The sequence below is a fragment of the Triturus cristatus genome, chromosome 12 (assembly GCF_964204655.1).
Source record: "Triturus cristatus chromosome 12, aTriCri1.1, whole genome shotgun sequence".
Lineage (NCBI taxonomy): Eukaryota > Metazoa > Chordata > Amphibia > Caudata > Salamandridae > Triturus > Triturus cristatus.
The window spans coordinates 613410317-613433321 of NC_140595.1; the positions used below are offsets into that span (position 1 = coordinate 613410317).

At 45.4% G+C, this 23005-nt stretch overlaps 1 protein-coding gene across 1 annotated transcript in view; it reads left to right on the forward strand.

Annotated features, from left to right (window-relative positions):
* VPS9D1 (VPS9 domain containing 1) overlaps window positions 1-23005 on the forward strand; it is a 436405-nt gene that overhangs the window by 349479 nt on the left and 63921 nt on the right. Inside the window, exon 13 of the mRNA XM_085640133.1 lies at window positions 15693-15777. Coding sequence (XP_085496259.1) covers window positions 15693-15777 — 85 coding nt within the window. The remainder of the gene's footprint in view (window positions 1-15692; window positions 15778-23005) is intronic.

Below are 23005 nucleotides of genomic sequence, written 5' to 3' on the forward strand. Positions count from 1 at the left end.
ATCTGACTCCATAATCAGGCACATTGTTGGTCGATGATATACTAACAGAAAATAAGATGGTGGTTATGGTTTACTAAGTTTAGAAGAATCCCGGATAAGTCGTCTCCACTTTGTAATGGCAGAGCCAATAGGTCATGCTTTTTGGACTTATTGGCTTTGCCAATGTTTCTAGTGCTGTCCAACATTGTCCTCAATGCTGCGCGATATGACTAACGTGGAGAGAGGACAAAAAGAGGCCTATGACACTGACTGTCACGTCACTTTGTAGGCCTGTGCATCAGGCGAGCCTGCATCAATAAAATTATATACCAACCTTTTTTTTCTTTTGATTTACCAATCCAAGTTGGATCAGTAAATAAAAAAAAAAAAAAGAGCAAAATTTTTTTTTAACCAGGCGTGAGAAGCAACACAAAGGGCGCTGTGGGAGATGAAATACAGAGGGTGAAAACAGGAAGCTGAAAATAAGTTTTTTTCGCAAATAGACAACTTGCACTGTCTAGTAGGCGAGATCTCAAAAGCATTTTAACTGGGTGACATCTGTATTACCTAGAAGGTCATACAATCCAAGGTGACCTAATTCTACACAAGTGTATGCAATGTATTTTAGCCACTGGAATTTGTTACCTGTACCCATTCCCATGCAATCTTTAATGAACTAATGGTTTGAATGAGTAGCTGGATTTAGCCAGCAATAAAAGAGGTCTCTTTATTCCAGTTATCCGAACCCCAGCTGTTCATGACAAGACATTTTCAGAATTTGTTTATGTAACGCCCTGAACGTCTCAGGATCGTTTAACAGACACGATAATGAGAACGCAACCACTTGTGAAGGTTTAGTTATTTTAATGAAGGCAAAAATAATACAAGGAATAAACAAAGGTTATAGTCACTGGAATCCTCCAGGCTAAGTACGTTACCAGCCCACAGCACGGATGGTCCTAACCGTCCTCTGCATATACGCCGATCCCGGCGTATGCCAACAGAGGGCAGAAATGAAATGGCCGACAATGCCAATCGGTAGGCTGTGAGGGGCACGAAGAGTGTTGGGGAGAATCGAGGAGTCAGGGAAACACCCAGCCGGGGTCTCTACCTGAAGGGAGCAGCCGCTCAACCTCTTCCTCAGACTGCACCGGGACGCGGAGTCACCTCCTGGTGATGCGTCACCGATACCCCAATCACAAGCAAAGAAGACTGAACCGAGAGCAGCCGCTCGATCGATCCTGTGGACTTCCGAGTCTGTAACGCGGCAAACACCTCCTGGTGTGCGTTACAGCTGGCAGTCCCTGTATCTCTGGTCGGGCTGGGAGTTGCGACTCCAACCAGCAAAAGCGCCACTGCGCTTTGACTCAGCCGAGTCAAAAAGCGAAGCTCAATGGTTATCCGGTAGAGCTTCCGGGTCCTTCACAGGTGACGATGGGGCAAGACACGGCCCAGGGAGTAACGACTCGACCTACCTCCGTTCTTGCCTTACTGGAGCACCACTCCGGAACACTGCTCTTCACTAAGCAGGTACGTCGGTGTAAACACAATATCCGACAGCGTTGTACCTCCCGGTTCCTCCCTTTATAGGACAGCTCTCCTGTTTACATAAGGGCGTGTTTTCCTTGAGTTATGTAACAGCTCTCCTGTTTACATAAGGGTGTGTTTTCCTTGAGTTATGTAACAGCTCTCCTGTTTACATAACCTCTCAACCGCTAAGCATCCTGGGAGATGTAGTCCGTTTTCGCTGGTTACCGTTTTCCTCCCCTCGCATGACAGGAATTCTTGACAGTACATCCTCCCTCTCAGCGGCTCCCCACGGGTCCAGCGCTGGCAGGAAAACGCCGATGGAACAAGGAGACCAAGCGCGGAGCATGAACCCCTTCAGCCGGTTCCCATGACTGCTCCTCCGGGCCATAGCCTTTCCACACAACCAGGTACCACAGCTTCCCCCTGCGCCATTTGGACGCCCGTATGCCCGACACTTCATACTCCACCTCCGACTCCACGCATACCGGCCTAGGTGTCCCAGACGGCTTGGAGGGTGCGGGTTTGAGCAATGATACATGAAAGACAGGGTGTATCCGCAATGACTGGGGCAAGCACACCTTCACGTTCACGGGACCCATACACTTGGTAATTCGATAGGGGCCCATGTACTTGGGATGGAACACACTGTTCTTTCGAAACCTCATGTTTCTTGTGGATATCCAGACGTAGTCTCCAGTGCGGTACAGTGGCCCGGGCCTTCTCTTCCTGTCTGCCGCAGCCTTGTATCTTCTCTTGGCCTCTATTAGGACAGCCCTTGAGCGCATCAACGTGTCTTTTATGTGTGCCACCCTGTCCGCTGTGGCGGGAATCCTGTCCTCTCTGAACGGATGTAGAAATGGCAAGAACCTGGGATGTTGGCCATAGTAGCTATAGAACGGAGATGACTGTGTGGAGCTGTGAGTGGCGTTGTTATAGGCTATCTCTGCAACCCATAGCAAGTCGACCCATTCTTCCCTGCCCTGGTCCACAAAACATCGCAGATACTGTTTGAGCGTTTGGTTCAGGCGCTCGGTTTGGCCGTCCGTTTGAGGGTGGTAGCTGGTGGACAGGGCGGTCTTAACATGCAGCGCAGTGCACCAAGTCTTCCAGAATTGCGCAGTAAACTGCGACCCCCGGTCCGACACGATCACCCCAGGTAATCCATGCAGTCGTACCACATTCTTTAGGAGTAGTGACGCCATTCCCCGGCCGTAGGGACTCTCTTGCAGGGGATGAAGTGCCCCATTTTCGTCAAGTAATCCACCACCACCAGTATTGCCGTCATCCCCTGGTCTACCGGTAGGCCCACCACGAAGTCCAGTGATATGCTATCCCATGGTCTATCCGGGGTCGGAAGTGGATGTAAGAGCCCTTGGGTTCGGCCATGGTCGGCCTTCATGGTAGCACACGTAGGACACTCCTGTCCCCACCTCCTGACATCCACTCTCATGGTTGGCCACCAGAAATGCCGTCCCATGCTAGCCACCGTTTTTTCAAAGCCCAAATGACCTGCGCATGGAGAGTCATGGCACCAGATGAATGCTTGTTTCCTTAGCCTAGGCGTGGGTATCAATAGGCACCTGCCCTTCAGGGGTATCCCGTCCTTCAGCTGCCATTCTCTGTGACTGAGGAGCCACCTCCGCCATGACCTGATCCCTCTCTTTATTCCCCTCAGGAAAGTATCCGGTTGGATAACCCCCAATACCATCCTCGGGGAAATGATGGAATGCTCGGTCGCAGGCAATGGTTCCTTAACTGCAGATTGACGGGACAGGGCGTCCGCCTTCCGGTTTTCCGTCCCCGGCCGATATGTGATGCGGAAGTTGAACCCCGCAAAGAAGATCATCCACCGCAGCTGTCTGGGAGAAAGGTGTCTTGTGGCCGTCATGAACTGTAGGTTCCGATGGTCCGTGTACACCGATACCACATGTCTTGCCCCCATCAACCAATGCCTCCATTCGGTGAAGGCGTCCTTGATTGCGAGAAGCTCCTTCTCCGCAATATGGTAGTTGCGTTCGGCGTCGTTGAGTTTGCGGGACATGTACGCAACGGGATGAAGCACCCCTGTGTCGTGGTTGCGTTGGGACAAGATAGCCCCCAGCGCCACATCCGATGCGTCCGCTTCCACCACGTAGGGGAGATCCGGATCGGGGTGAGCCAACACCGGCGCCTTACCAAAGGCGCTTTTCAGGGCCTCAAAGGCTTTGTTCGCTTCAGGGGACCAGACAAACTCCTTGGACTTCCTCAGTAGCTGTGTGATTGGGGCCACCAATCCTGAAAATCCATCTATAAACCGCCTGTAAAAGTTGGTGAAGCCAATGAAACTTTGGACGTCCTTCACGCTTTGGGGCACCGGCCATTCTTTCACCGCCTTGATCTTTCGTTCTGCCATCTCCTGTCCCTCTGGACTCAGCATCACTCTGAGGAATTCCACGGATGTGACGTGGAAGTCACACTTGCTGAGTTTACAAAACAGCATGTTTTCCCTCAGCTTTTGGAGCACAGCTTTGACGTGGTGTACGTGCTCCTCCACACTGGACGAATAGATGAGGATGTCGTCGATATATACGACCACGTAGATATCCAACTCCTCTCTGAATACCTCATTCAAAAAGTACTGAAAGGCTGCCGGGGCGTTGCACAGACCGAACGGCATGACGAGGTACTCAAAAAGGCCGAACCTGGTCTTAAAGGTGGTCTTCCACTCGTCTCCGTCCCTCATGCGCACCAGATGGTATGCCCCTTTCAAATCCAACTTGGTGTAGATACGAGCTTTCTTGACCTGTTCCAGAAGTACACTGATGAGAGGCAAGGGGTACCGATTCTTTACGGTTATCGCATTCAATGCCCTAAAGTCCACACAGGCTCTCAGCTCCCCATTAGCCTTCGGGATGAAGAAGAGTGGCGAGGCGGCCGGAGACTTGGACGGGCGGATGAATCCTAGCTTGAGGAGTTTATCCAGGTACCCCCGGAGATGCACGTTTTCAGGCTCCGTCAGGGCATACAGCCTGCCGCTGGGAACGCTGGCCCCTGGCACCAGGTCGATCTGGCAGTCAAACTGTCTATGTGGTGGTAGCACTTCCGCCTTCACCTCATCAAATACATCCTCAAAACTGTGATAAGCCTGGGGGAGAGCCACATCTTTTTCTGCCGCTGTAGCCACCGTCTGACTCCCGCTCTCATCTGCGTCAAGGGATTCCGTTCTTATTCCACAATGCAGGATGCAATACGGTGACGTCAGTTCGATGCGATGTGTTGGCCAATCCACAGAGGGGTTGTGTTTCTGTAGCCACGGCAATCCCAATATGACGCCATATTGGGGCGCTCGGATGATGTTAAAATCGATTTGTTCCAAATGGTTCCTCCCACATCTCATCGGAAGGACCCCCGTGTGCTGCCCGATGGGCCCCGTCACCAATCGCCTTCCGTCTACAGCATAGACGTCTTCGGGTACAGCTTTGGGAAGAAGCACTAGCCCTAGCCTGCATGCCTCGTTGTGGTCCATAAACATGCCAGTGGCCCCTGAATCCACCATGGCCACAACGGGTATCCACTGGTCATGCACTCCCACGTGCACCGTGAGAAACAGGTGTCGTTGTCCCTTAGTGACCGAGTTGGAAAGTGAAGGGATGGATGAGTGACTCCGAGATGCCCCTTCTTTGGTCTGGGAGTCCTCTAGTTTTCCGCCGGTACGTCCACCACGGCTGTTACCGACCGGTTGGCCCGATAACGTGACGTCTTCGGTTTGGCAGGGCATTCACGTACGTAGTGGCCTTTTTTGCCACAATATAGGCACAATCCTTGTTTACGGCGTGACTCTTTCTCCGTGGCTGTGAGGCTCGCTCGTATTGCGCCGATGTCCATGGGTTCTCCCTTGGATGCGGTGGAAGTTTCAGGACTTCCCACTGTCACATAGGATGGAAGGGATTTTCCTTTTCTCCCATGATCCCCCTTTCTTTCACTTAGCCTATGTTCCAGCCGTAATACCAGGTTGATAAGGCCCTCACATGTCTTGGGTTGTGGGTCAATATGAGCCACGGCGTCCTTGAGCTCATCGCACAGCCCGTGATGGAAGAGCGCCGTCTGTTTAGCAACAGGCCACTTGGTTTCCGCAACCAGCCTTCGGAACGCGTTGAGATACTGCACCAGGTCGTTGGATCCCTGTCTCAACTCAAGCATTTCACGGTCCGCCGTGTACGAGTCAGCCCTTCTGTCGAAGACCTTCAGGAATTCCTCGCGAAAAGCACCCCAATCACATAAGATGGGGTCGTCCCTGCTCACCAGAGGTACGGCCCATTGTGCCGCGTTTCCAGCCAAATAGGATATAAGGAAAGCCACACGAGCCTGACTCGTGGGGAACGCCCTTGGTTTGCACGATAAATGTAGCGCCACTTGTGTGAGGAATACCTGCACTGTGTTAGGATCCCCACTGTACCTCTCTGGTGTTGCTAAGGGGACGGCTACCGGCATTTCCACTACTACCGCAGGGGTCTGGTTCGTGAGGGAGGTGCTGGGCGTGAGCGGGTCCAATTGGATAGCATCCAGTCTGGCTTTTACATCGGCTGTTTCTTGCCTGGAGGCAGCCAATTCAATTTGCACGGTCGCTAAAGCAGCCAGCACATCATCAAGTGTTGCCATGTCTGTTATCGACCGGGAGACAGTTAGTGTTATTAAGGTCGGATATTTTGTAACGCCCTGAACGTCTCAGGATCGTTTAACAGACACGATAATGAGAACGCAACCACTTGTGAAGGTTTAGTTATTTTAATGAAGGCAAAAATAATACAAGGAATAAACAAAGGTTATAGTCACTGGAATCCTCAAGGCTAAGTACGTTACCAGCCCACAGCACGGATGGTCCTAACCGTCCTCTGCATATACGCCGATCCCAGCGTATGCCAACAGAGGGCAGAAATGAAATGGCCGACAATGCCAATCGGTAGGCTGTGAGGGGCACGAAGAGTGTTGGGGAGAATCGAGGAGTCAGGGAAACACCCAGCCGGGGTCTCTACCTGAAGGGAGCAGCCGCTCAACCTCTTCCTCAGACTGCACCGGGACGCGGAGTCACCTCCTGGTGATGCGTCACCGATACCCCAATCACAAGCAAAGAAGACTGAACCGAGAGCAGCCGCTCGATCGATCCTGTGGACTTCCGAGTCTGTAACGCGGCAAACACCTCCTGGTGTGCGTTACAGCTGGCAGTCCCTGTATCTCTGGTCGGGCTGGGAGTTACGACTCCAACCAGCAAAAGCGCCACTGCGCTTTGACTCAGCCGAGTCAAAAAGCGAAGCTCAATGGTTATCCGGTAGAGCTTCCGGGTCCTTCACAGGTGACGATGGGGCAAGACACGGCCCAGGGAGTAACGACTCGACCTACCTCCGTTCTTGCCTTACTGGAGCACCACTCCGGAACACTGCTCTTCACTAAGCAGGTACGTCGGTGTAAACACAATATCCGACAGCGTTGTACCTCCCGGTTCCTCCCTTTATAGGGCGTGTTTTCCTTGAGTTATGTAACAGCTCTCCTGTTTACATAAGGGCGTGTTTTCCTTGAGTTATGTAACAGCTCTCCTGTTTACATAAGGGCGTGTTTTCCTTGAGTTATGTAACAGCTCTCCTGTTTACATAACCTCTCAACCGCTAAGCATCCTGGGAGATGTAGTCCGTTTTCGCTGGTTACCGTTTTCCTCCCCTCGCATGACAGGAATTCTTGACAGTTTACTTCCGTTTGTGAATAATTTACATCTGTGTAACCCCAGACACCTGCACCATAAGTTAAAGATGGAACTCACTTTCTTTTGCAAATGGCTAACATTATTACCCTATCTCAATGCAAAGACATATGCAGCCCCTTTAGACCGAATTGGATTTATGCCTTCTATTCTGCGAAAAGATGGTCCATCTTCTTCTACTGTCAAAAAATATTCCCCAATACGGGAAAACGTGTACTGTTTCCAAAATGTTGTTCTTTATGTAAAATAATTTGGATTTAGGAATCCTCAATCTTATAGTGAGGTTAAGTCCTAGAGTGGTTTGTGGGTAACTCAAGGCCATCCATAGAGAGGTTAGTGGGTAACTCAAGCCCATGCATAGAGAGCTTGGTGGGTAACTCAAGGCCATCCATAGAGAGGTTGGTGGGTAACTCAATGCCATCCATAGAGAGGTTGGTGGGTAACTCAAATCCATCCATAAAGCCACATAACTGGTAATCAAGGTCTTCATCCCAGCAGTAGCCTAACTATTGGCGCACCATCATTGATGCACAATAATGTTGGAATTAACTTCCTTCCCATTATTGGGGTGTCCCCCCCCTTCCATAGCAAAAAACGGGTTTGTTTAGAAGGTAAAGAGAAGAGGGACCAGAATGCGCATGTTTCCCAACTGTTGACCAGGACCATATCTTATTCAGGCAGAGAGGTTATGGTGTACATGTTCTCCAAAAGTTAATAGTAGTAAGTTTTACAGCCATTGAATCTAAAACTAACCATAATTATTTCCTGTTTACCTAGGAGACAGTGTACTGCGATCCACGAAATCTAAATGCAGCGATCCTTCCTGAACTATTGTGACAGTTCTCAGTGCGCTTGGGGTACTGGAGACAACTGCAAGGCCTCGGGCACTGCAAGAGACATTTGATTACAGAGAGAATCACTGTGACTGGGCAGGGTGCCCATCCAAAGCACCTTTTGCTACAAGTACAGGAGTCAGTGACCCACACCTACCTGCTTGAGCTTGTCAATGCAAATATCACCCCGGTGATGTAGAGCTTGAGCCCTGTGTATTTCCTGAGGGATAACGCATATAGAATATTGCATCACTCTGGTCCCCACATATATTGGCTTCCCACCCTTCCTAATGAATGTACACTTAAATAATGAATGTGGTTTCAAGGATTACTGACCCCCCCACCCTGAATCTGACTGAGGGATAAATGATTTATTTTATCCCCTACCCCACCTTCTAGAGGGATCCTAACACTACCACTTCTGCAACACTGGATCACCCTAGTCCTCACAGTCTTGGCATGGAGCCCAGTAAAGAGTGATTTGCTGTAAAAGCAAAAGGAACGAATAACGACTGATGGATGGAATGCTGAACAATGCAAACATTCACCCCCAGTCACAAAGACCTGAGTTTAATCCATGGTTCAGTCTTGACCCTGTGCCTCATGGGAACAGTCCAGCCTGAACTGCCAAGCCAAGCCAGGTCCTCCCTGGACCAGAAAGAAGCATCCTGAGATCGGTTTTGGGGCATCACCCCTCATCAGTCAGGCTAGCTTGAATCCAGTGGCACAGTGAGCAAGGGACCCACGTCTGGGCATACCCTTCCCACTTAGGGCGACAAAAGCAAAAGGAACAAATGATGGACGGAATGCTGAACAATGCAAACATTCACCCCAAGATACCAAGACTATATCTAAAATGCAGAGAGCATGAGACTACCGATCCCAATAGGTATTCAATAACATTACCTCTGCTGTGAGAACCCTTCACTAATTTGAGTAAAGGAAAGTCCTCTGCCTTCTTTGTGTGAAGTATGATTATTTTGAGAGAAGAACTGTGATTACTTAAGGATTCATCCTTTGAACTGTTCACCTTGTGCTGCAGCGCAAACAAGACTTTATGCAGTTCTCCTGTTTTACACCGCTGACGGCTCTATTGAGCTGAAGCACCTGACATGGCGGGGCAGCTAGCCACACCCATGCATGGACTGTTCTTAGCATCCTCCCACCCCAGTCCTCAGACTGTAAACTTCACCCCCTCCTTCTCAGCGAAAGTTCATGAAAGAAGCCTGGCAGCTCTATTTGGTATAACCATAGGATATTTATTAGCACAGTTAACCCCTTCCCTGCTCATGACGGAACCGTTCCGTCATGAGCCACGGTTGCCGTGTGCTCATGACGGAACGGTTCCGTCATGACACGCCCGTTGGCGGCCGCTCCGCCTGCGCGGCGCTGTTTCCCCGCCTGTGCGGGGGGACAACGCAAATGGGCGGAGTCATGACGGAACCGTTCCGTCATGAGCACAGCCCAACCGTGGCTCATGACGGAGCGGCTCCGTCATGAGCACAGCGCCACCGCGCTGCCCCCCCGCACCCCCCAGCACCGCGGCGGAATTCCCGCCGCGGTGAAAGGGTTAAAGAGGTTGGTGAGGTGGCGGCAGCACCATGAACAAGTCCACTTGACTGAATAGAATACCTTTCATGTATGATACTTCATCAGCTCCAGCCACCAAAGTCTACTCACTCCCAAGATGGGATGCCTCTGAAAAAGCAGACACAGAGTCTCTATTCAGCAACCAAGACTTAGAATCCCCTCATGCTTGACATATGTCCGAGTAAAAAACACCTTCCTTGAAACAGAAGCACAAAGGTCACATCTTCCTTGCTGCCACTTATCCATTCAGAGAACATCTACAAATAATGCAGTTCTCAGTGCTCTGTTATTCGAGCCTCTTCACTCAGCCAGTTTCTTACAGTGCAAAGACTCCTCAGCTACACTGGAGTGAGCGCTTAACAAGGCCCATAGCAGTTCGCTTTACCCGGCGCAAAGCCAAGCGCTTAGTGCGTGACTGGGTCAAACTAACGTGATGGTGGGATTTACGTGGACTTTTACAATGTCTTTTATACAATACCGCACACTTACCAGGCTCATAAACAATCTGAGCAGCCTTCGATGGGAGCCAGTCAGCAACCCACGCCAGTAACTGCCAGGGCTCAAGCTGGCAATGATTTCTCGAGTATGTAGGTTATCCTGAAGAACGCAAGTGGCACGTTGTTTTCTACAGCTCTCAGTTAGCTGCCCCTCAGTACATTTTATGAGTAGAGAGGCAGATGAGTTCTGTAGTAAAGGAAGCAGATGTTGCCACAGGTGCGAAATGCGAGCACTGTTCAGTTATTGGAAGGAAGTGTCTGCAGTGTGAAAGGAGTGAGTGCTGCTGCCAATGCTTTGCCAAAGTGCATTGCCGCGAAGAGTGGAATCCCAGCTCGTTGCTTGTCACATTTATGAATATGATTTAGATGGTGGCTTAGCATTCTCTTCATCCTCAAGTGTTATATTAAAGTACAAGATTGCAGATTTTCATGATAATCCTGTTATAATTTGTGTTGTAGTGTTTATATCTAACAGAGCCGCCAGAAGGAGGGTGGGAGTGGAGAAGGTGCAGGCCCTGCTCTGTTTTTTTAAAGGGTTACCATCCACAGGGGCGGCCCTAGCACCCGAACCAGGGGCAGTCAATGTCTAATCCAAACAGTGGTTCAAGAAGCAATTTACTAAAAAAATGTGAAGTGCTTACAGACAAGTACACATTATCAACAAACAACCCCAACGATAGTTAATTAGAAGAAGAAAATAAGAAAAAGAGAGAAAAGTGACCCATGTACAGAGGAATTATCAAAAAATAAGCACATTTATTACAGTTAATATATGCTAAAAACAGCTAAGACACTGGCGCTCAATACAATGTGCTGGTACAAAAAGACAATGTGTATCACAAACCAGACAAGTGGCAAACGAAAAAGTACACGTAATACAGAGGGAACACCATGAAACAAAAAAATGTGTCCTTCATTAATTTTCTGGCCACATATGCGTCGACGGCGTTTCGACCGCTCTACACTCATGCGATCATCATCAGGACTGGAAAGGTCAATTGAGTGTCCAAAATTCTGTATAATAGAAATAAATATATACACACATTTTTCCCTAAACAGAAGACTACGATGGAGTCTCACGGCTTAACTGCAGTAATCTGCTCTCTATGTGATCTCAGCGCATTGCACTATTTCGCCGGTGTACATTACTGATCACTTTAAGATGCCGGCCTCGGGGCGCCACATATTCTCTGAGTCTGTTTTCTTTTGCTCTCGTGTGGTCTCTCTACCACTATTTATAGCGGTTTGAGGAAGCACGGCATGGCTTCCTGATTTTGGAAGCAGGGACGTGGACGCTTCAGATGAGTTGCGGCACACCATATTGTGCTAGTAAAGGTTAATTGTCTAGTGATGTTTTACGCAGTTATGGGAGTAAATCCATGCTTTAAGCTAGGTGGAATGCAAGGGATGGCTAGAACGGCGCTCCGACTTTATAAGTGGCGGCGGGTAGGTTCTTGGTAAACAGCTGGAAGCTATATGTGTTTCATGAGTGACTAGCATAACAGTATGTCTTTATGGATATTGTCTTTTTCTACCAGCACATTGTATTTAGCGGCAGTGTCTTAGCTGTTTTTAGCATATATTAACTGAAATAAATGTGCTTATTTTTTGATAATTACTTTGTATATGGGTCCCTTTTCTCTCTTTTTCTTATGTTCTTCTTCTAATTAACTATCGTTGGGGTTGTTTGTTGATAATGTGTACTTGTATGTAAGCACTGCACCTTTTTTTTGTAAATTGCTTCTGTTTTTTTTAAAGGGTTCCGCACTCATGCTCCAAAACGTTATCCTATATTATGACGCAAGTTCATTCTGTTTATTAATGTTGAGGCAGATACCATGGCTAATAGTCAGCGTTTCATTTGAGCCGGTGGTTTCCAGTGCTCGGCACCGGCACTTAATTGTCAGCACTGGCTCGTATCGTAGTCTGCTACATGGTGGCGCTGTTTATATAATTTAGAGACGAGCACAACAAGAGGTGTTTGTTAATTCAAAATACCTTAAACATTACTATTACCTGCCTCCCAACCCATTCTTATAGCTGTGGGGGCCCGGAAACTTGGAGAAGTGTAACACATAGTAGTTTTGTTGGCACTGCCACTGGCAGCACTGATAGGGGGAATGGGAGGTGCAAGCTGCTGTGGCCTCCTGAAAAGGGCCTCAGCACTTATTTTTTCACAAATTAAGCACCGCTAATACCAATAAGTGCTGTAGCTGCTGTATCTTTTCGTCCCTATTAGACACTGTAGAAATAAGTGCTCGTTCTATCTGAAGGTCCCGTGTGACGTTTTTGTCCCAGTGCTCGCAAAAACCTCTACAATGACTGATTCTTAAAAAACTCTCTATAAGACTTTTCTTAATATGTTGATTTGCAGAGCTGTCTCGATGAGTTACCCTGTGCTCAGTTAAAAATGAAATATTATGAAACCAGTCTATATGAAGTGCAGAGGAACATGGATGGATTAGTTAACATCTAGGTTTGAGAAAATCCATTCACTGGCTTGTCTGCAGGATAAGGGTTACATTGGTTCTTACATCCATGCCTTGATACTTTGCCCCTGTTTGAGTTTATTTTTTGAAAGAAGACCTATTTCTGTTGGATCCACTTCTGTTTGGTGTCAAATCAACTGTGCTCAAAGGGGCAATTATTTAAGGAATTGCCCAAAATAAACTTTATTGCTCATAGGTTCAACTAAATGGTATGTTTTGTTTATTATTGTAGAAACGATTCCAGGCATGTATACGCTTTGTCTTTGGAATGAAGTTAAAGTGTTGTGGCAATGCATAGTGAGGAACAAAGACCCTTGCACTGTATGCTCTGCCATTTTGTTTGACATTCGGGCTGACTGTATTTCCCCCCTAGTATACCTGGCATCAGTGAATCCATTGGGGGTGCTCCTTGTGTTTTTGTGTTCGTCACAAAAGGAGCTCAAGCTCTGCCGAACTAGGGGTGCATCTGAAGCATACTGGAGAAGAACTGTTTCACTTAAAATAGCGAAAAATCATTGAAGACACCAAAGACCAGGGGTTCTGGCCTCAGTGTTACATCACTAAAGTCATAGAGACTGTAAAAAATCAAAGCATTTCACAAAGAATAAGAATAGCAAATCAGCCACTTACATTCAGCAGGAGTGTGGTAAAGGTGTGGTATGTAGCTTGTGGTGCATTTTGTGGGCATACAGTTAAATAATGTACTAAAGCACGGTGAGTTGTGCAGTGTCATTTACAGACAGCACATTTTCTATTGAATCGCCATGAAATTCGGACTGACATGCAGTTTTACTGATTAAACTATATAGCACACAAACTACAATGTGTGGGAATCGTTTTTCAGCAAATATTTACCATTTACACATCACCAAATAGTGTCTTGGTTTGTTTTGATCCTGTTCAAATCTTCGAAGCAACCCTTCACTAAACAGCGATATGCATTGACAGGAACCGCTGTGGCGGCAGGTCCTGCTAATGCTTTATAAATGACCACCAGCTTGGCGCTCATTTATAAATTTGACAAGCTGGTCCTGCACCTTGGGGAAGGAGTAATCTACTCTGTCCTGCTAGTGGGTCAACAGGCCGTCCGCTGAAATATAAATCGGCCTCTAAGACCCATATTAGATCTACGGGCACCAAACAGGTCAATCTAAACGCAAAAATTAAAAATGACTTCACTGCAAGAGGTCATCCCTCTGATGCAGAAGGGAGACTACATGGCAGCTATTGAAGTTAAAGATTCCTACCTACACGTACCAATGAACAAAGTGCACAGAAAATTCCTGTAGTTCATGTTGGACCAGGTGTACTAGCAATTCAAGGGGCTACTTTTTAGAATAAAGTCTCAGCAAAGAGTTTTCACAAAACATCTAACTGTGCAGGTGGCACACCTCAGAAGAAAGGGAATACATGCATATACCTATCTGGACGACTGGCTAATAAAGGAAGTGTCATTCAAACAATAAACACTGTCGTGGGAACGCTGCACAAGTTAGAGTTCCACAAATCATCATCAAATCCAAATAATGAGAACGTTTTCTAGAGGGTCCAGGTAATAGTAGTGCAAGGTGACCTCTACCAGAAGGGTCAACGTCTCACAGTGAGAATGTTGAGAAAGATAATAGGCATGATAGCATCTTGCATTCCCTTAGTACCCCAGGTGCGACTGTGGAAGACCACTGGAGTGGCTACAATAACAATGGTCAGGCAACTGAGAGTTGAGATGATCTAGTCACTGGTACAGACAGAGTACAGAAGGAGATGCAGTTGTGGAATACAAACAAAATTATGGTTGGCACACCATTTAAACTACCAGCTCCTTCAGTAACCATTACAACAGACTCATCCCACTCAGGTGGGGATCCCAAATGGGAAAACCGATCAGGGTACTATGGTACCCAAACGAAGTACTGCAGCACATAAATGTGGTGAAACTCAGGGGTGTTTTCTTAGCACTGAAAACCTTCTAGAAACACGTGGAGGGAAAGTCATTCAAAATCTAAACAAAAAACATAACCACAATGTTCTACTTCAACAAACAGTGGGGAAAAAGATATCACATGGTATTAAAACTAGTACAGGTTATATGAAAAGGGACTCTAGGAAGAAGGATAACAGTTTTGATCTAGGGAATTCAACACACAAGCCAACAGACTGAGCACACAGACAAGTGCTACACATGCTTGGGAGACAAAAGAAAGGGTGGTGAAGGACATCTTTTGGAGGCGGGGCACACTATGCATAGACTTGTTTGCAATACAAAAAAACGCAAAATGCCAAAGCCTCGCCTCCATATTTCTCCACCAACAGTCCTTAGGGAACGCCCTGTCATGGATTTTTGCCTACATTTTTTTCACTGATACTAGTGATGGAATGTGTGTTACAAAAATGCAAATAGGCACACATTACATTAATCCTAATTGCCCCCAAGTGAGCCACGCAAACGTAGTTCTCCGACCTAACTGAAATGTGCCAGGGCCAGGTCATGAAGATTCCAGCGTATCAGAACATAATAACAAAGCAGGAGGGATAAGTATTCCATCAGGAACCAACTACTTTGAGCCCGCAGCATGGTTCCTGGAGACGTAGATCACCGAGATCCATGGAGATACTTAAGGAGGCAAGGAGACCTACCCCCAAGAGAGTGTTGTACATCCATGGAACAGGCTCATACATTGGTGTAGAGGCTGCACACAAGACACTACAGTGATCACATACCTTAAGCATTTGCTTGACAAAAAAATCTCTTACGCCTCACTGAAGGTTCACTTAGCTCCCATAGTGTCCATAAAAGTCAGAAGCTTCTTCACCATACCTCATAAAACGCAAGGTTTTGTTGTTGCCATTACATAAGCTGGTGAATTTGACAGCATTGAGGTTTGGCTCCTGAATTACATGTGGAACACTCTTCTTTGAGAAAGTAGAGGGGGGCTGCCTATGTTTCATGGAGGTGTTATAACTCTTGACAACAAAAACCTGTAACTTACACTGCCTACAACGTCTTGGTTGTGCTGGTAACACAGAGGCTGCTTGTGTTTTTCAGTGAGAACTCTTCGACTGATCTGCGAGTGTGCTGAGGATTATTGCAACGAAGGAGAAGCAAAACCTCAGTCTAGTACAGCCGCCATGTAAGTCTGTAGCTTCCATTTTTTCTCACGACAACGAAAGAATTGCAAAAGGAGCTTTTTAGTTGCTTGTTAAAGAGCACTCTATGATAGGACAAATATGTAGCGTCAACTGTAAAGCCATTGTGAACCAAATACTAATTAGCCTAATTAACCATGAATAATCTCATTATTGACCACTGTAATCAACATGGCACATATTGATTCACAGCCTGCAAGCACAGAACCTAATGATATTCCTTTTGATGGACAGTATAAAACATATTAGTACTTTCAGTGTTTTCTCTTATTAATATGAAAGTCAAATGTATTGTGTTTTCAAACAAGGTTTATGTAAAAGACATGTATGTTACGGGAAGAAAAATAGAACCCAAAAAATCAAAACGATAAAACGTGCAAAACATCCACTAATTTGGGCAAAAACACAGTTATAAAACAAGGATTTTGCTGTAAATTAAAGTTTATGATAGTTACTAGAAGTGAATCACTACTATGCATATTTAGTTATGTTAAAATAAAATTCCAGTGCTTTGCTACAAGTAAAATTACTACATTTTCAGACCAAATGTCTTAGTTTTAGCCATAGAATACCCAAATAAGGGCAAGCGATATGTTTATTCGATTATATATTACATAAATTACAAATTCTGTGACATTTTGATATCTCCTCTCACACTTCTTCAGTGAAAATTAGAACTTGATGTTAATAAAATATCATAAATGCCCTGTACACAACATTTGAGTACCCAATTAGATAACATTGTTGTGTTTCCAGATAGCAAATAAGAAAGATTTTGTTGTTATCAATAGGTACAACAAGTTCTCTGAGTGCTTTTGTAATTAACGGAATTTTTGATCACCGTTTCAGCCTAGGCAGTGAAGCAGGCAATACTTTTGCTCACATTAATGCAGATGCAAGGTTGTTGGGCAAAACAAGAACTTATTAAATATCAAACTGTTTCATAGTACTCTTTCAAACATACATCCGAGAAACAGGTGGTATTTTGAAATTAAATTGAGCTTGGATAAGGGTCTCCGGGTGCAATGCTAGAGTCTTTTTCCAACGTTTACTTTCCAATCTTTCTGATATTTTTAGGCTGATACCAACCCCAAGCCCGTGTCTGATATGCAAATATTTACCTCATGTGTTTATTGTATGCCTTTGTCATAACAGTCAGAAAAACCCAAAACTTCTGACTAAACTTCAAATAGACTTATAAATGTGATAGCACGTCCACACAAAGTAACGGAGAAAGCTGTTACAAAGTTAGCTCTTTTTTTTTTTTTAAATCAAAGGGTATTCTAAGAAATTAATATATCTAACAAGTTCAGGTTCAGCAACATTGGTGTGCTATCTACATTTCTTTGGCGACTTCACAAACAACATCGTCATAGTTTCCATGATGATTTAATACTAAATGGCTTGTGTGGGGCATCCCACCAAATGCTAAAATTGCATGCCCCGCCCAAAGGTCTGCATAAGGTAAAAGGGGAGTAAGAACTGATCATTGGACTGAATGGTTTAGCAGCAGGAAGTGCCATACCTGGAATTTATAGATTAAACAACCAGAAGAGCAAATTTCCCACCTAATTAAGTCAGTTCTATTTGGGAATGCAGTTTAGCCAGTGTTCTTTGCCTGAACTTCCATTGACGTCTGTATCCAGCAATCTTATCAGTCTGAAATGAACACAGTAAACCCCCAAGGAAGAAGATTACTCTATGAAGCATGCCCTGATGTCAAACTAACGGTGGAGTCAACTCAACCGTGCTTTAAACAAAAAATATGTGGCAATAGGACAAATTATTGTTGTCAATATCCTTTGAAACCGCAAAGAAGAGTTTGGTCAGTGTAGAGAAATAGTTTATGGTTTTGGTGACGAATGATTCCAATTGCTATTTTATAGAATAGGCAACCGGTTTATTTTTGGCTCACAGAAAATGCACAACTTGCATGAAGTTGTTTGTGTGCGTGTGTTAGAGTGGACTATAATGTCAGATTTGTATCTATTCCTCTTGCTAATCCCAAGATGCTGCTGCTTTGTTGTCTGAGGTGCATTAACAGAGCCATGCAGGTTGAGAGGAAACTACAGGCCAGGCACTGCAAGAGCTGTTTCATAAATTCCAGAACTGGAACAGCAGAGGAAGCTGAAGGACTATGTTTGTGTTGTCTCATGTTTATCCATAAAAGGGATGATCCATACCAGAATTTTCCTGATAAGGACTATGTAAATAACCCCTGTGTACATTTTTTGTGTTTAATATCATCTCATGGTTATCCTGAATAGACTGACATGGATCAACCCTCCATGGACCAATATGAACAACATTGTCCTAGATTAAGGCTTTTTGGAGAAATTGGATTATGTCCCAAAGTAAAATAAAGGGTACTCCTGGGTCGGATCTATAGGGCACTATCACATACGTTTGTTTTTTGGCACGCTTGAACCATAATAGCAGCTAGAGGTGTGTGCTGCAGGTTTCAAAATCTAGGGGCACTGAATCTAGGTCAATGGAAGCAATGTCAATGAAAGGCTTTATTTCATAGGGAAATTTTAAGTTTACATCTCTGTCGTGCCTCATCCAATTGACTGTTGGAGTCTCCTAGCTGTGGAAGAGAAAAGAACAGCCCTTGTCTTGGCATCCTTTGAGCTCACATGCTGGGATGTCTGGAGAAGCAGCCAGGCGGCAGTGAACTCCATGACCTCAGTCATCACTGTGCTAGTCTTCAGTTTTGCCTTCCAGCCTTGTTGCCCCCACCTTCCATCAGTGCCGGCGCTTTCAGAGAGCTGAGTTTGATGGATGCTTTCTGACACTGCTTCGCACCACAGGCTGCCTTCCCCGCCGAGCCCAGCCACCGAGGGTCACGCTGTCTGCCCACCCAAACAGCGTGAGCCAGCAATTAGCGAGTTTTGGATCTGTCAACCCAAATTAGCAAACGAACAAGAGGGGACAAATTAGATCAGGCAGTGAGAAGCAACGCTGCTGGTTGAGGATCAGACTCAGCATATTTGCTAATGAGTTGTCCTCAGTAAATATTAGGACTTTGTAGTAATGGGAGTTGGGCCCTCTGGATTAGGCTCCAGGGACATGTCCATGTCCAAAAGTGCACACCTCTTAATTGAGGAGTTCATTTTAAATGTTGGAAAGGCCATCTCCTTGCAAGCTGAATTCATCCTGCTCAGCCTCTCCTCACTGCAGTACTTTGAGAACAGTTTTTCTAACAAATTGTCTGAAGCTGAGCACAGCAAAAGAGGATTGTACATAAAAGAATGTACCAACTCTCCTTCCACCCGTAAAGGTATAGAAAGGCAGGTATGAAAACAGCGAAAAACAAATTATAAGTCGATACACTCATAGATCTCATGCAGGGAAGAGTAAAGGTATACACCCTAGAATAGGTTGTTAATCAGGTGAACAAAACTCAAAGTGTGCAGAGACAGCAAACATCAAAAGCAGGTAAATGGCACAAGTGATTCACAAACACAGATTGGATCGCAACCTCTCCTGTAAGAAACCATGAAACCTCCACAGGCACAGGCTGGACCAAAACCATATCCAGACAATGCAACTAACTACCTCTTCTCATTTAGGGCAGAGAGAAAACACTTTCCAATACTTAGCCAATGCACAGGGTACCAACTAATCCCTTCTCAACTAGGGTACATAGTAACATCTAAAACCTACTCATCGAGGTCAGAGGGCAACATTACCCCAAGCGAAAAGAGTACAGGGTAACAACGCAAAACACTCAAATACTGGATAGCTGGGAACAGGGGAATAATCACTCCCCATGGATGCATAATGCTAATCAACCATGCCATTCCAATGACAGGGGTGGACAACTTCAAATCAACCCAACCAGGGCTCAGCACAACTACTATACTCTTTTCGGGCTCAGGATGAAACTGCAGTTTCCTTCTACCACAAACTCGGCACCAAAAGGAGGACCATATCACAATATACAACTTGGCACATCACAAGCATCAGTTCCCCTTCCAACATACAGGTGCACCCCCTTCATATACTAAATGTATAGAATCCCACACTACAACTCAGCAAAACACAAATCCACAGTTGCACAGACTATTGGTACCCAACCACCATGCCTGCCTTTATCCTGATGCCTGGCCTTTTAGTATGACATTTGAGAATCCAGACATCTTGTTTTGCTCCACAAAGTGTCACAATCCTTTCTTTGCAGACTAATTGAATGTGTTTTAACAAACTCTCTACCGTAAACTCTACTGCACATTAATTTAATGTACCCTAACAAATTCTATCTTATAGCAAAATAGCCACAAAAGTTAACTTTGCAGTAAAGTTGTTTATCATTAAAATCTATTTATGGGACATTGTAAGTAGCAGAGCTACAGCACTGTCATAACACATTCATGTGAGAAAAGTCTGTGTTGCTCATTTGGAAAGCAGGCTGCTGAATGCCTTGAAAGGACTACGGAACAGTGTAATATTTAATGCCTTGAGGTTTGGTTTTAACTTCCGCCCAACAGCGCACTTCCCAGCAGTGTGCATGAATCATGAGTTGTTACTGCTTTTAGGGGAGAGGGAGTCGTTTGTGATGCTTCCACTCACTGCAGATTTATGAACACATATGAGTGGTCTATCTCAGTGGTTCGTATCCTGTGGCCGAGGACCCCTAGGGGTTCGTAAGGCCTAATCAGGGGGTCCACGGCTGTTCTACAAAATTAAATAATACAAAAATTAATAAATTAAAATGAGTAAAGTATATACGAATAAAGCAAAATGTAATTTAAAAAAACTTTTTCTATATTTGATTGTGAATTAAACACATATTTGAGCATTTGATTGGTTATACGTGTTTTTGTATTTTTGTGTAGTGTTTTGAGGTTTGAATCACCGAAATTGATTAGGCCGGGGGTCCCCGGCTTCCAATAATGACTCATTGAGGGTCCTTGGTTTCCATTAATGCTTCAGTGGGGGTCCATAGAAGTCTAAAGTTTAAGAACCGCTGGTCTATCTGATCAAGGAGATCTTTCATCTTGCAATTTTTAAAAGAGAGCAAGAAAATGTTCAAGAAAAAGGGAAAGGCATGGTAGCAATAGAGAATTAATGGACACAAACGAGATAGAGAGATATAGAATATGATGTAGAAGGTATGCCTGTATTTAGGATGAGAGAGGCGGAACTGGGTAAAAGAGGTTGTCAGGGGCAGGGCATGACAATAGTGGTACAGAGGGATGCACTACAATTTAGTGGTAAAATTGAAAGGTTGAGAAACGGAGGAGATAGGCTGAAGAATGAAAAATGACGAGAGAAGGCTTACTGGAGGCTAGGGTAGATGAGCAGTAAAAGAAAGGGATGAAGTTTAGAGGGTAAGAGAGGTAGTGAAGGAGGGAGAACACAATCACACGATGGTGAAACAGGTGTTGAGAAGGTGATACAGGACAAGGAGTGGACGAGAAAAGAGGTGAGAGTGTTTCATAGACTGGGAATAGCAGGAAAGTGCGAGATGTTAGAAGTTAAGGATGAGAGGAAGCAGGATATGGCTGGGAGCATTATATACAGAGAGACTACAACCTAATGAAGGGGAGATGTTTAGATGTGAAGCAGGAAGGGCAGGAACAAATGGAACGAATAAGGACCGAAAACACAAAATAAATACACAAGGATAAGGGACAGTATATAGATTATAGGGGGATAAAAAGAAGATGAGAGCAAACCAGGGATTGATACGACAAGGAAGAAACAAAAGGCAATCAACAGGGAGTAAAAGAGGACAAGAGATAGTCTTTAGAAAAAGAGACAGATGAGAATAGAAAGATTGGTGATATAGTAGTTGTTGTTAAGTGATATAAATGTCGGAGAGAAGTGATGACCTGCCGCAAAATCCTGCTTTACAGTCCTCAATGTAGTTGAGAGGCCAAGATAGGGAGGGCACAGTGATCTGACTCCTTCGCAGAGATGAGTAAGTGATGAATGTTTGTGTCTCAGGGTAATTTTGAATAGCAATCCTTGCTTAGGATGTACCCATATGTGTGGGTAAGCTTCAGAAGTCCATCAAGATGGGTGAAGGATGGCGTTGGCAAGTGAGCAGGGGCTTGCTTGTGCCTCAACAAGTGACCTGCAATAAAATGACATAACATACCTAGCCCCAAAACAGAATATCTGCAGCTAACAATTAACAATGAACTGGGGTTGAAGTCACATTAAAATAAAAAAAAGAAGTCATGAGAGTGCAACAAGTGATAATAGTGCAATGGTGCAATTGACAACTGCAACATCAACAGGACATGTATTCCTTTAACCCTGAAAAAGAAAGGCTAGACACAAGCAGATGTATCTACTTGGCTGACTTGTTGTCCAGGTTCAGTGGGGTATGCCCCATGTTTAGATTTCATAACCTGTGTGATTTCCTTAAATGCAGTATATGACTAGTTACATTGAAAGTCTTGTTGACAAAAATGAAATTGTTGATGCAAATGTGATGCAGATGCAGTGTTTACTGTTTGAGAGTTTTAAGCTTTATGGGGGGACTGGTTGTCTCTTTGGTTGGCAAGATAGCAGATGAATAGCCGATGACCTCTGATGGCCTTGGATTTCGAAAGGAACAGCAATGGATTTTGGATAAAATGACGGTCATACTGCTGAAGTTGGCTGACTGCATCAATAGAGAAAACAATCCAGTAAACGATCACAAGCCCTGAAGTGCCAGCTGAAAGGGTTTGGGCATCACTGCTGATGACTGGACGATCTACAAATGGCCAGCAGTCCCAACGGAGGTGTAGGCTTTGCAGTTCCCTGTATTATAAAATTGGTCTTGCTTTATAGAACACAAAGGTTGAAGGGGCTCAACCTCAATGGGGCAGATCACCCCTTCTCACCCCTGAGGCAGTGACTAGCTTTTGCCCCCTTCACCCAAACAAATATTAGGAAAAAGAATGAAACCACCCAGTTGTCTTGACTGTTTGTTCAACGGACATTGGTAGCAGTATTTGGTTCATTATACTAATAGTGGTCATTCACACAACAAAACTGGCTTTTATCTAGAGGGGTGTAAGGAGGAGGACGGAGCGGACTAGAAGCGGATCATGACTGTGCCGCTGAAATCCGCTCCGGAAGTAGGAAGCGGTCTAGCCTTGGACTCGGCCGAGGGGGAGGAGCCACGCACGGAAGGAGACGCAGGACGCCTAAAAAGAGCAGAAACGGAGCTGGAGGGGTGTGAGACCGGAGAAAGGAGAGAGAGAAGTCAAG